This window comes from Callorhinchus milii, unplaced genomic scaffold (genome assembly GCF_018977255.1).
Source record: "Callorhinchus milii isolate IMCB2004 unplaced genomic scaffold, IMCB_Cmil_1.0 Scaffold5, whole genome shotgun sequence".
Classification (NCBI taxonomy): Eukaryota; Metazoa; Chordata; class Chondrichthyes; order Chimaeriformes; family Callorhinchidae; genus Callorhinchus; species Callorhinchus milii.
In genome coordinates, this window is record NW_024704746.1 from 32,928,774 (window position 1) to 32,943,269 (window position 14,496).

A 14,496-nucleotide genomic window follows, 5' to 3' on the forward strand; every position below is an offset into this window, starting at 1 on the left:
TTCAGCACCTCAACCAAATTAAATTATTCATGGATCAAGTCTTGACAGTGAGCTCTGACAGGCTCCTGAATTCTTCGAACATCACACCAAGCCCAATCCTGGTCACTCTCAGCCTCTGTCATTGTGGGAGCCTTGATAATAATTCTTGGCAGGGTATTTGACTGGATTATACTTAAACTGAATCCTATACTCACCTGAAATCTTTCGCCCATCCGCCCCCTCCCGCAACACACACAAACAGCGTCCCATTTATTGTAAGCCTGGCGAGGAGTAGTACTCTCGTCTCTGAGCCAGAAGCTTGTGAGTTCAAGCCTCACGTCGAGACTTGGAATTACGTAGTCTAAGACGACACACCAATGCAGTGCTGGAGCTTGTCGCATTGTAAGAGATGCCATCCTTTGGATGAAATGTTAAACTGAGATCCTGTCCGCCAGTTCAAGTAGACGTGATGATCCCATGGCACTGTTTGAAAAGAGAAAGGAGTGTCCCAGCCAACAATCCCCCAAATAAAATTGGTCACTCACTCCATGGTTGTTTGTGGGACATTGCTGTGCATAAACTGGCTGCCGCATTTCGCCCACAAAATGCAGTCGAACCACTTTACATTATATTCTGTGAGAGATCTCAAAGATGTGATAAGGCGCTATACCAAATGAAAGTAATTAATAGTAGTAGTAGTAAAATAGGTTTTACAAACCTGATTTCCTTTGATAAATTAGAATTTATTCGGGGGATCAGACAGAATTCAGTTATCTATCCTGCGCATCTAAGATAGTTTCAGAAATCTTAGAACAGCAATCCTTCAACAATATAACCAACATTAAAACTATCATAACATCTTGCCTGTATTTAGTAATGCAATATGATAGTGTGTGAGGATCTGCTAAGCCAGCATTTCTCAATTATGTTTGGAAAACATACCAGAGACTAAACAGATTTTTAAAATGCAGTGGACCATTAGTAAATAAGTCTAACTAATCACTCAACCTAAAAGAGATCTCCAGTATGAAATTGCCATGAGAAAAATCAGGGAGTGATACCAGCTATTGTGAAACACAGCGCTAAATAAAAGAGAAAAATACAGTCTTGCAACTGAATCGATTTAGATAAGGTGTCACTAAGGTATTAACCTCTGAATCAAAAGATTGTGGGTTTAAGTTCCCTGGCAGGACTTTGAGCTCATAATTTGGGGGAAGCATTTATCCTCCTGGTCTGTGGACTAATTTTCAATGTCTGAGTTTCTCCAAGATTATAAAAATCATTCTGCCATTCACTGCCTTTCCAATGTTGCATTATGAGCTGCCATCTGAATTTCTAGCCATTTGAAGGGTGTGCGTCTGATGCCTTAGTGCTCCAACTCTACATGAAGGAGCAAAGCCATGGAAAATGCATTCATTTATATACAGTGGACTCACTGGCTTTAGTATCTTAAAAGAAAGCCATATTTGTGCATCGCTGCTACTTTAAGCTTAGTATAAATGTCCTCCAAATGTTTTTTGCTTCGTGAGAGTAATACTGAAATCCCAAAAGGAAATACAGTAGACAGGTATAAATTTCTGCCAGAAACATGTTATAGGTCTAATGTTTATTTAGTTTTGCAAAATGGCTCATTATATGACTGAGTAAGGTTTACATTTACAGTACATCACATGAACTTGAGATGAATCAAATGCTACAGAAAGCGTAATCATGTACTGTACATTTCTTATATACAGTGTTTATAAATTTGTATTTTTGAGGCTTAACACATAAAGGGAACATATGTTTGGATAAAGTGCAACTGACTCGTGAGCATATCTGGCATATCATAATTCTGAGGCCTAGCTGGGAGCGCAAATAATCTGTTATTAGTTATTAATTAGCCACATCTTATTGCAAAGGTTATTAAAAATGGTTTTCCTTTTGTGTTGTGCTTGTTTATTATAAAACCCTGTGTATAAACAGTACACTCCTTTGTGTTTTTCAAACCATTGTAAATCGGTATATTTTGCTAATCTGTGGATCTGAACCCCTCAACTTTCCTGGGCTCTCCCTCAAGAGACTCACCGAATCAGTGCGCAATCCAGGCGTCCGGTTCAACCCTCAGCTGTCCTTTCTCCCTCACATCCAGTCCCTGACAAGGACCGCCTTCCTCCACCTCCGCCTTATTGCCCGGTTCCGACCGTACTTTAACCCCAAATGCAGCCAAAATCCTTATCCAGCTACCGGCCCATCTCAAACCTCCCTTTCCTATCCAAAGTCCTTGAGAGAGCCATTGCCTCCCAGCTCCGCTCTTTCCTCTCCATGAACCCCTCCAATCGAGTTTTCGTGCTGCCCACAGCACGGAAACTGCTCTGGTCTAGGTTACAAATGACATCCTGACCATGTGCGACCAGGGCTCCCTCTGCCTCCTCGTCCTCCTCGACCTCTATGCCACCTTTGACACTGTGGACCATTCAATCCTCCACCGCCTCTCCTTCCACTTCAACCTTCAAGGTTCTGTCCTTGACTAGTTCAGGTCCTACCTTTCACACCGTCTCCACTTTGTCACAGCAAACGGCTTCTCCTCCAGCCCCCGCACCGTCTCATGCAGTGTTCCTCATGGCTCTGTCCTCGGTCCCCTCCTCTTTACCCCCTACATGCTCCCCCTTGGTGACATCATCCACAGACATGGGGTAAATTTCCACATGTATGTGGATGACACCCAACTCCAGGACTACTGGTGTCCTGACCGACTGCCTGACCGACATCAAGTCCTGGACGAAGGCCAACTTTCTCCAACTCAACGTCAGCGAGACCGAGGCCCTCCTGATTGGCTCGCGCCAGCGCCTCCACACCTCGGGCGCTGACAGCATCAGCCTCCACGGCTGCACACTCAACCTCACTAAGCCAGTCAGGAACATGGGTGTCTTGTTTGACACTGAAATGTCCTTTCTCCCCCACATCCGCGCCATGACCGGCACTGCCTACCACCACCTCCGCAACATTGCCAGACTCCGCCACTGCCTCAAGCCTCAGGCTGCTGAAACCCTTATCCATGCGTTCGTCACAACATCGGCCTTCCCAACTCTTCCCTTTACAAGCTGCAGATCATTCAAAACTCTGCAGCTCGTGAATTCTCACGCACCAGGCTCCGTGACCCCATCACTCCCACCCTCGCCCGACTCCACTGGCTCCCCATCCCCCAGAGGATCGAGTTCAAGATCATTGTCCTCACTTTCAAGGCCACCTACCTCCTATCTCTCTGACCTGCTGACTCCCTACCAACCTGCCCGCTCTCTCCATTCAGCAGGCTCTGGTCTACTCCATGTCTCCCAGCCGACCCGCCCTACCATCAGTGGCTGGGCTTTCAGTCTCTCTGCCCTCACACTCTGGAACTGCATCCCACAGTCCCTTCGCCTCGCTTCCTCCCTTGCCTCCTTCAAAGCCGGTCTCAAGACCCTTCTCTTCTATCGTGCCTTTGGTCGCCCTCCCACCTCTCTGCCTTCCCTCACCCCTACACCACTCATCCCCCATGCTCGGGTCCCGACACCTGACTGATCAGCGCTTTGGGACGTCCTCCCGACGTGAAAGGCGCTCTATAAATGTAAATTTGTTGTATGCTGTGCGTTTGTCACCTCCCGCCTGGATTACTCAAACACACTCCTCGCTGGTCTCCCCAGCTCCACCCTTCAAAAAATCCAACTCATTCAGAACTCTGCTGCCCTCATACTGACCCGGACCAAACTCCATACCCACATCTCTCCAGTTCTGGCCCAGGTTCCACTGGCTCCCCATCATCGAACGGATCGACATCAAAATCCTCAAACTTGTGTTCAAATCCATTCATTCCCTGGCACCTCCCGACCTCTCCGATCCCTCACTCCCCAATCCACCACCCGGCGCCTCTGCTCAACTGGTACCGACTGGCCTCCCGCTTGTCCCTTACATCCTCTGTCCCACCATTGGAGGTCGTGCTTTCAGCCACTATGCCCCGAAACTCTGGAATTCTCTCCCTCAATCCCTCCACTTGCCCCCTCCCCTTTTACAAGCCCCGCCTGAAAACCTTACTTTTCAACCGTGCTTACGGTCACCTCCCCCCACTATCCCTTCCCCCCCAAACCGGCCCGGAGACAGGCTTTGCCACTGTTAAGTGCTCTGAGACGCTACTCTGTGTGGAGGGCACTATTTACGTGCAAGTTGTTGTTGTTGATTCAATGCCATTTTTTAAAAAAACTTCTATTGTGGATTATGGCTAAATTATACTTGAAACAACCTGCTGATTACTAAAATGTTTCTATTAGACTAATCCAATCTTACCTGGGAAATGTTTATCTAAATGACTCTTTGTAGAAAGGAAGGAAGCAGATTTCCTTAGAGCTGAGCTGGCTCCATGGTAATGTACTTAACAGTCTGTCTGAATCAAGTCAATCTTCTGTGGCTCTCTCAGAAATCCATTTATGTAGAATAAAATCTGCTCACTTTCTGAAGGAATTTGGCAAGAATCGAGGAACAAGAGTTGAGAAACTATAAGAAATTTAACCAGCTAAAACTGCATAGCTTATCGTTGAGCCAGGTGGGTATGCAGTATCCTAAGGCACTGCTGATGGCAGACCAGATAGCCTGGCTCGTCAGCAGGACTTGGAAGGCACAGACTGGCTACAAGGGAATTCTTTTCACTAGGCTCCTGTTAGCCCGACAAACCAAAACCAAATAAATAGAGTAGTGCTCTCTGGGCAGGAAGCAGGAAGTTTGCCATATTGGACTCTCGATGACAAGCTATGCTGTTTTAGCTGGTTAAATTCCTTATAATTTCTCAACTCTGTCTTGTTCCTTGATTCTTGCCAAATTGTGCTTTGCTGTTCTCTGCGGAGTTAGATAAATGAGTGGGGATTGTATTCTACATATTTCCATGCTTAGTTGGTTTTCATATATGGAACTCTCAGTCTGGTTCGGATGGTTGAATCCAATCCAATCCTTCATTTCCTTTTTGAATATCGTCATCGGTTCTTCAGCATCCAGGCAGTAACTGTATTTAATGTCTCAATGAATGATGGCGCCTCTGCAATACTGCACTGCAGTGTCAGCCTGGACTATGAACAATAAATGCCCCATGTGGAACTTAAACCGTAGCCATCTGATCCAGAGGCGAGAGTGCTACCAACTGAGCCCAGCTGACAAACAGTACCAAGCTAAGAGCAGTTAATAAAGCGGACCTACTCATCTGCCCAGCAAATTGTTTTTGCTGCTGCAGACCTGAGGACATTCATTTCAACTTTAAATATCAAGTGACCAACAGTATTCCAAATTACCGTCCAGTGTCCTAGTCACCAGAACTATTGCCTTTTTAAAAAAAATGTGGTCATTCAATCCACAATTGTTTACGGGCACATGCTGTATGCAATTAGCTGCCGCATTTCACCCACAAAATTCACAGTCAACTTTACAGTATATTCTCTGTAGCCTTTTGAGATGTCTCAACGACGTGATGAGGTGCTATGTCAAATCCAATAATAATAATAATCCTTGCATTTGATATAGCACTTTTCACGTCTCAAAGCGCTTTACAGAATATACTGTAAAGTGAATTGACTGTATATTTGTGGGCAAAATGTTATTTATTTGCAACAGTAAAGAAAATCAATGTACGCTGGCTGGAGCTTACATTCCAACCAACACTGCATTTCAATTTATTGTCACTGACAAGCACAGCTGCAAGCATTTTAAAGAGACCACATGGATCCACTTTCTATGTGCTTGCTGAAGTCATAAGGATTTCACTATGAGCACAAACTTAAAGTGAATAAAAAGACATCATAAGGCTTTTAACTGGTCGTTTTAGATGACCAAGAACTTGTAGCAAAAGCAAATGTCTTCAATTCTACTAGTATACAGATTGTGGTCTGGTTTAAGGCTGAGAACGTTAATACCACATAATAATAATAATAATTTGGTCACTCAATCCACGACAGTTTGTGGGACACTGCTGTGTGCAATTGGCCGCCGCATTTCGCCCACAAAGTATACAGTCAAATCACTTTACAGTATATTCTGTGAAGCGCTTTTAGACGGCTCGAAGACGTGATAAGGCGCTATATCAAATACAAGGATTATTATTATTGTTACCACATGTCTCTACATGGATGTCTGTCCTGTATATCCTATTAGATACATTCCTGATTTAGCTGGGCCATCAAATATGCCATCAAATATGGTGATATGCTTCCCCGAATGAGGACAAGTTGGTAGGAATTTTTATAAGTCGCTAGAGAGCACATTGAAAGATCACTTACTGCTTTCTCTCATAGAGATTCCATGCTGCAGGTTTTGAACTGCAAATGTAAACTGTTATCGCCTCTATGTCTGCGCTATAGGAACCATTCTAAACGTCTTAAAAGAATATCCTCATTATGATACAAATACTCTCGGATCAACATTAATGACAAATAATTTGATTCTTCTGACACACAAGCAATCTGTTATACACAGGGGATTGAGTTTCCTGGATTGATGTCATTTTCACTTCCTCACAATCAAGATGTAATAATAATCCTTGCATTTGATATAGCTCCTTATTACGTCTTCAAGTCGTATCAAAGCACTTCACAGAATATACTGTAAAGTGAACTGACTGTATATTTTGCGTGCGATGTCTGAGCAAGGTAATATCTGAGCAGGGTAAATACCTAGAAAAATAGGCCTTGGGTAATCAAGGGTATGAATGTGAAACAGAGTTCAATTAAGAGATATTAACAATTGTATAACTGAATAAGTTGTGAAACATTGCATTTTACACCCCTTGTAACTCATAACGCTTGTGGAAAAATATAAAAGATGTAGAACGTAAAATGAACGTTGCGAAGATTGGAGATTTCTCGATTGATCTGCTGGTGTATTGTTGCTGAGCAAAACCTTCACATGTTAAATAATCTGGCAATACCAAGGATATTCCAACTTCAGATTGATCAGAAACACATGGATGGCTGTGGAAAAGAATTCAGTCTGCTGCAAAGTCGTGATTTAAAATTACTTCATTAAAGCAACAATTTAATTTGTTTTATGTTGATTTTACTGTGATATGTTATTGTTTATATCCTGAAAATATGGATTCCCTTGAGTTATATGGAATTATCATTGTACCATTATAATACAAAACAAATTAAATTTTTTGTACCTCATTTTTCTTTTCCATTATAAATTTCAACTGTAGGCAAGTCTAAATAAACAGACTGGTCCAATCTGCTCTATATATTTTCAATTCACTGAATGGAATGCCCCATACACACACACACACATCTGGTATCATAGTAATCAACCTATTTAAATGTTAAGACTATCTCTTTTTACTGTAATATTAACCCTAAGGCTCACAATGATATGGTATGTGGGGGAATATTATGTGGAGGGTAAGATGGGGGGGAAGGGAAGGGGAATTCTCCCAGGAACAAACTTCATTCCCAATTCTCACTTTCTCTTTCTGAATTGATTTTTCGTGCCAAGGAATGACCAAAGACAGGTTCCATTGTTTTCACTTATCAATGGCGGTCAAATCAGTCTGTAAAACCAGATAGACATCATCGGGTGAAAAGCTTTTAAATAGTTGCTTTCACTATTCCGAATGGTGCTGGATAGAAATAGATATTAAGTCGGGGGAGGGCAAAAAAAATAAAATTGGTGGAAAGAAAAGAAAATCCAGTGAAGATATAGAAAGAAAGCACTGAGGAGCTCAGTAAAGTGGTTCCATTTGTATTTCAAATTGGCCCAGGTTTTGGAAAGCGGGAGAAACGTTTTGAAGTTAGCTGGCTTCACAGCCTGATTTACAGCCCCTCATAGTTCAAACAGTAGAATCTTATCTTGATAATAATAATAATAATGCTTGATGAATAAAGCATCATTCATGCTTCCCACATATACACGGAAATTCCTGAGACCTTTATTGGAATGGAATGCGTACTCTCTCCCTGGAGGGATGCATCACGTTTACCTAATTCCGGAGAGTATTAAATATTTGCAAGAGATAATGCCAAAGAACCCCAGAGTGTGTGTTGGTGGTACGACTGGAATTTAATTACCTTGTCAATGAAAAAATCTGCTTGTCAATGAAAGCATTGTCTGGCAAGCTTTCCTATGAGTTGTCTACCCGTTAGGATATTGGCTTGCAGGGTTAACAGGAGTTGAGTGGGAAGAGTCCCTTCTCCCAGTGACTGGTCTCCCCTTACAAGTCCTGCTGATTGCCTGTCATCAACAGCAACAATAACAAATTACATTCGTATAGCACCTTTCACATTGGGAGGGTATCCCAAGGCTCTGGGTGGTCAGAGATCCGCACCCAAGCTGGTGGTTGGGCTCAGGAGGGGTGAGGGTCGGGGTAGAAGGCATGGTCGAAGAGGAATGTCTTGAGATTGGTCTTGAAGGAGTCAAGGGAGGGGGCAAAATGGAGAGACTGAGGGTAAAACTCTTGCCTTAAAGTCATCTGTGCCCTCAAAATCTTGCCTGAATTATGCTTAAAAAATCTAATATGTTAACCAGAATTTTTTAAAAGATGCCTACGCAGGACTTCATGTAAAACACTGAAAGAACAATATTGAAAATGCAAGAAATCTTTTCTCCTCCTCTGACTTAATTCTAAGTGGATCACTTCATTACAATTCTCACCTTCTCTACACATTCAGTATGCTAATATTTTTGGGTCCCCCTCCATATTATAACAATAAATAATAATAATCCTTGCATTTGATATAGCATCTTATGACATCTTCAAGACGTCTGAAAGCGCGTCACAGGATACACTGTGTTCTTTTGCCAATGGATCTGTCATTAACTGTCTCACCATTTGCTTCAAAGTCCCTAAAATTGTCTCTGAATTTCATTTTTGCTACATTCACTATCAAATTTCCTGACTATTCATGCATTACTTATCAAAACATCTTGATAGTAGTGATAGATTTCACTCCTGGCTCATTTTGGCTTGTCAATACAATATCTTGGGCTTGTACATTGGGTGCGGTGAGTCTAATGTGACATTGACAGAATATCGGATTATGATAAACACTTTCACTAAATATTTTGACATAAAAAATGACTGCTGCTCCTTTCTGCCCACTATAGAAGCACAAATAATTAGCCACAATGCTTTTCAGATGTGGACTGAAACATAGACTCCTGAAATCTACCCCATTAATACACTAGTAATTATATTGAGAAATGCCAATCCGTCAAACAGATGTCTGGTACTATAAGCAGTCCAGGTCTCTGCCAGATATTCATGGCATGCTGAGCATGCGTAGGATTGCTCCAGGTGTTTGAATGAAAAAAAAGTATAACCAGACCTGTCTATAGATATTCCAGTCTTCCAAACAAAGATATGAACTTTGATATAATTGAGAATATAATTTTGAAGCTAAATGCAAAAAATTCCAAGACCATTGCAGCAAGGCAGAGAGAACAGTTACATGCTTTTTTAATATCCCATAATAAATTATTAAATCTTGAATATTTCTTTATTGGCCCTGGGATTTGTGTGCTCAAGGATTGGGTGCTTTCCTCCACATTTGAATAATAGAGAATATTAGAGAATTCTCCTTCTATTACCTAGTGTGGTGGCAAATTTTAGCTCTGATTCCAGCTGGATTAAATTCTTGAGGCTCTTGTCTGAATTGACTCACTCAAAATACAGCCATCAGACACCCCCTTTTTGGTATAGCCCATCAGATAATAATGCATTTGGTAAAACACCTTTCATGTTAGGAGAATGTCAAAGTCCTTCACAGGATTTACTGTGGAGTAGACTGCCTGTGGGAAGCAGCGGTTAACTGGAATCCCGAAGGAGACTTTTTTTAAAAAAAATAAGGATTTGTCATTGAGAAAACACAAAAAGCATGAAGAAAACATACTTTGTCCAACAGAATTGCTTCTTCGTATATTTTCCTGGCATGGAGTGGGTGGTATGGATCATTAGATGAATCATGATTCAGAGAAAAATACCAATTATACAGTCAGCTGTTAAGTAAATCCTGTTTATACCAGGTATAGCATTAATAGATGGGAAAAGGATAGTTTCACTCAGTACCTCTCCTAATACTGCAGAAAAATTATAAAACTGTTCTCACCGTATCCTCTTTATTTCTGAAACTATTTGCCGTGTACACTGCTTAAAAAAAAACTTGCAGAATTACAAGATCTTCAGCATGTATGAGAGCTGCATTGAAATGAAAGAATATGGGTAAATCTTAATCATGTTTGATGATTTATGAACAATTTAGAATATTGCCCTTCAGCGAGTTGTTCAGCCCCCAGTTAAGATGCACATAATGACTACATTTCATCTCCCGTGTTTCAAGCTACTCCATTAGTTGTCGTGCTGACCTGACATATCATGCGAAAACAAATAACCTTTTAAATCCACTTTCCTGATAGCCTTGAAAAAGAAAAAAATAATAACGTCATATTTGATTTAACATCATGTTTTGATTGATAGCATTGTAAACCGGTCGCTTGTTTGGTCAGTGAGGTTTTCTGGCTGGTACAACAAAATTGCTACATACTGGTTAATAAAGAAATTATTGTCAATTTGGGTGATAATTGTCAGGACAATTTTGCTTCTGTTCAATTAAGGCTTAGTTTCATCCTGAAACATAAGGGCATGTTGTCAAATCTTGGAGCAGTGAATCAAACTGAATTGCACAAGCAGTATCCACACCTAGGCCACTATCACTTTGATTTTATTCTAGCGTGATATTGAAAGGTTATCTCCAAAGAAATGCAGCAACTTCCTCCTGCAACATTTACCACTTAGATATTTGTTGAAGGATTAAAGCAAGAGAACATTGGCAGCTCTTTGACTCCACTTTAAGTCTTCTATTTCCTCTCTCCCCTCCACCCCCCACCCCCCCTCAGCTCCCACAGACAGATCAGGAATGTCAAGTGCTTTGAGACATCCTCCTAATGTGAACGACAATATATAAATGTATATTGTATTTCTTCCTCAATTTTGTTTTAATTTTTTTAATATTAAACTTACAAAAAATAAGAAAGGATCTTTCAATAAACAGATGGTGTATTCCACTGAAATTAACATCTCTAAACATTTCAAATTCCACTGCACACTTAAACATTTCACATTGCCCTGGAGCCATACTGTAATAAGAATAATAATCCTTGCATTTGATATAGCGCCTTATCACGTCTTATGGAGTCCTGTAGCTCAGTGGTTAGAGCACTCGCTTTGCAAGTGAGAGACCTGAGTTCAATTCCAGGCAGAGGGCGAAACCTTGGGCAAGTTTCCTTACTCCACACAGAGCCTAATAATAATCCCTCCAAAACAAAAAACAATAATAAATTGGTCATTTTCAATCTACGACTGTTTGTGGGACATTGCTGTGCGCAATTGGCTGCCGCGTTCGCCCACAAATATACAGTCAATTCACTTTACAGTGTGTTCTGTGAAGCGCTTCGGGATGTCCTCCTGACATGAAAAGCGCTATATCAAATGCAAGGATTATTATTATTATGAGACGTCTCAAAGCGCTTCACATAATATACTGTATATACTGAATTGACTGCATATTTTGTGGGTGAAATATGGCAGCCAATTGCGCACAGCAATGTCCCACAAACAGCTGTGAATTGAAATGACCAATTTTTTTTTTTGAAGGAATTAGTACCTGCAGAAAAGTGATCCGCCAATTAACTAACATCCGGGTTGCTAGATTTTGCCCTATCGGTAATTGAACCCAGGTCCTCTCACTTGTGAGTCGAGTGCTCTGAGCTACAGCTAATCTTCTTAGCTGCCTGGCCATTGTTAAGCAGAATGCCCTCGAACAAGAATACTCCTGAAATTGCCTGTTACAATATTGAGCACCAATGCCAATTGAAGCATGTGATTTTATTCCTGGAGGCACACCCTTTATAGTCTGCCTTCAAAGAGCATTTTTGTCACCAAGTACACTTGAACCCATAATAATAATAATAATCCTTGCATTGGATATAGCGCCTTATCACGTCTTCGAGACGTGCCAAAGCACTTCACGGAATGTACTCTAAAGTGAGTTGACTGTATATTTTGTGGGCGAACCGAGAGCTAAGGAGAGGCTGGGGAGGGCTTAGAAGACCTTCCCTGGTCAAATTGCAAGCTGTAAAACTAAGATGTTATCAATCTCAGACACTCCGCTCACTCTCCCTCCTTCCCCCACCCCTCCTCCATTGGTTCAGGCTGAAGTCACCACTGCACATGTTGCACTGGGTCATTCATTCTATTACCCACGAGAACATTCCTTCCCCTTGAGGTTGGCCGGTGTAGCAGAAACCCGATCTGCATCAGTAGCAACAGCACTGGTTCAGGTCAAACCACTTGGCTGCCTTGCCAGCTCAGCAACCTTTCTGAGTGAGTTTCTTTATCGACACTGCACTTTGTGCAGACGCCTTAGGTACAGTCAGGCTGACATTGACCACCTCACCCATTGCTTCCCCAATTGGGTTAAAATAAAAGTACTCTCTATGTGACAAGATACTGTCCAAAATACAAGCCGACAAGGAGATGGAGTGAGTTACAGTTTGTGTGTATCAAATGATCGTTGAACAACCTATTGCTGAGTGTTACTGTGATTATTATTATTATTTCTATCACTGGGTGGTTCAACACTATGACAGATACAATTTGCAATCGGTTGAGTTTCAGGGCTGTTAAGAAATCAAAGAATAGCACCGATGCCTTTCTCCCAGACTTAAGTGCCTTAGCTCATTGCTCAATATTAATTACAAACGAACCCAACATAAATCATCGATCACTTAACCAGTTGCAACTTGGATTGATATGCGAGCAGTTTTGCTCGCGTTGGTAAATATCCCCCCACTTATTCTGCAAATGAAAACCACGCCAGACGCAACGCAGCAAAAAAAAAACCCACCTCATTTATTCGATTAGTTTTTTAAAAAAAATAACAACAGGTGGGTGATTCATTGAACACTTGAGGCAGGTATTTGGGCTTTGCTTTTGAGTCAAGCGAGTTCTCTTTGGATGCTGAGCAATGCAAACAACACAGATTATGGGGAGGGTGGGGGAGGAAAGTGGCCAGAATTCCCTCTTCTCAGAAACAAAACAAAATAAAAAAAAGGTTAAAAATCCGCGTGCAAAGGCAGCTATTGCCTTTTGCAATGTGTTTTGGTGTCCAGTTGCCTTCAGATCAAATGAGCAAATCCAGTGCGGCTCACATTTTACGCCACCATTCGGGTTAACGTGGAGTCGTGGAGTCCTGCAGCTCAGCCGTTAGAGCACTCGCTTTGCAAGCGAGAGACCCGAGTTCAATTCCAGGCAGAGGGCGAAACCTTGGGCAAGTTTCCTTACTCCACACAGAGCCCTAATAATAATCCCTCCAAAACCCAAAACCAGTAATAAATTGGGTCATTTTCGATCCACGACCGTTTGTGGGACATTGCTGTGCGCAATCGGCTGCCGCGTTTCGCCCGCAAATATACAGTCAATTCACTTTACAGTGCGTTCTGTGAAGCGCTTTGGGACGTACGTCTCGGAGACGTGAAAAGCGCTATATCAAATGCAAGAATCATTATTATTATTATTATATTATTATTATTATTATTATTAACCCGCAGCCTCTGCTCCGCTAACAGCACAGCACAGCACAGCACAGCACAGCCCCTCTCTCCCTCTCTCCTCTTCGGTAAATTGGGATTTCCGCAAAAGGTGGAAGGCTCTGACACTCCGGAGGTGCAGCAAAAAATCGCAGCAGTGCTCCGGCAAAATCCCGCAAAGCACAACTGCGCACCTCGTCCAGATGTGACTGTGCGAACCAAAAGCAGAGAAGAGAAAAAAAAATCTGTGCAGCGTTGCACAGATCCGCAAAAGGGGGACATTGCATTTTTTTTTTGGAGGGGGAGAGGGGGATATGGGGGGGTTCTGACCAGAAAGAGAAGAGGAGATAGAGAGAGAGAGAGAGAGAGAGACAATCCCACTGCACAGAGCACGCAATTTGCTTTATGTGTATATATACGTATATGTCTATATATATATATTAAAAAAATGCAGCGCACGTTTTACTCACGTTTGCCTTCTTCATAGGGAATTTGTGGGGGGTTGTGGCGATGGCTTTTGCAAAGATCCCTTCCTATTAACTCGATTGGGAAAGCTCTCCCCACCGCATGTTGTCAGGAGAGGGAGAGAGAGTGAGTGAGTGAGTGAGAGTCGCAGAGGCTGCGGTTGAGTTGCATTCAGTGCCTCTCTTCCCCTTTCACTTTTTTTTCTCTCTCTCTCTCTCCCACTCTCCCAAGTGCTTTAACACAGCGGTGGGGGATTTGAGGCATTTCCCTTTCCGAGAAAAATACAAGGACACGCCTGCTCTGCTGGTAAACTCGCTGGCAGTCACATCACTGCACGGTGATGTTGCACAAAATCGAAAGGTTGCATTGCTTTGCTTTATTGCTCTCTCTCTCTCTCTCTCACACTCTTTTTTTTTGGGGGGTGGGAAAACGTGAAAAGAATACCAAATCCCCCCCACGGATTTGTCCCTCTTTGCGTCCGGGTTG

The 14,496-nt window shown here is 42.2% G+C and overlaps 1 protein-coding gene across 5 annotated transcripts in view; it reads right to left on the reverse strand.

Annotated features, from left to right (window-relative positions):
* kitlga (kit ligand a) overlaps positions 1 to 14,195 on the reverse strand; it is a 49,611-nt gene extending 35,416 nt beyond the window's left edge. For 4 of the 5 annotated variants that reach the window (XM_042335802.1, XM_042335801.1, XM_042335800.1 and 1 more), the window contains exon 1: positions 195 to 289. In XM_042335802.1, coding sequence (XP_042191736.1) covers positions 195 to 212 — 18 coding nt within the window. In that variant the 5' untranslated portion in view covers positions 213 to 289. Of the gene's footprint in view, positions 1 to 194; positions 290 to 14,015 lie in introns of those variants that run through there. The other variant, XM_042335799.1, reaches the window with a different exon arrangement.
* Positions 14,196 to 14,496: the final 301 nt, after the last annotated feature.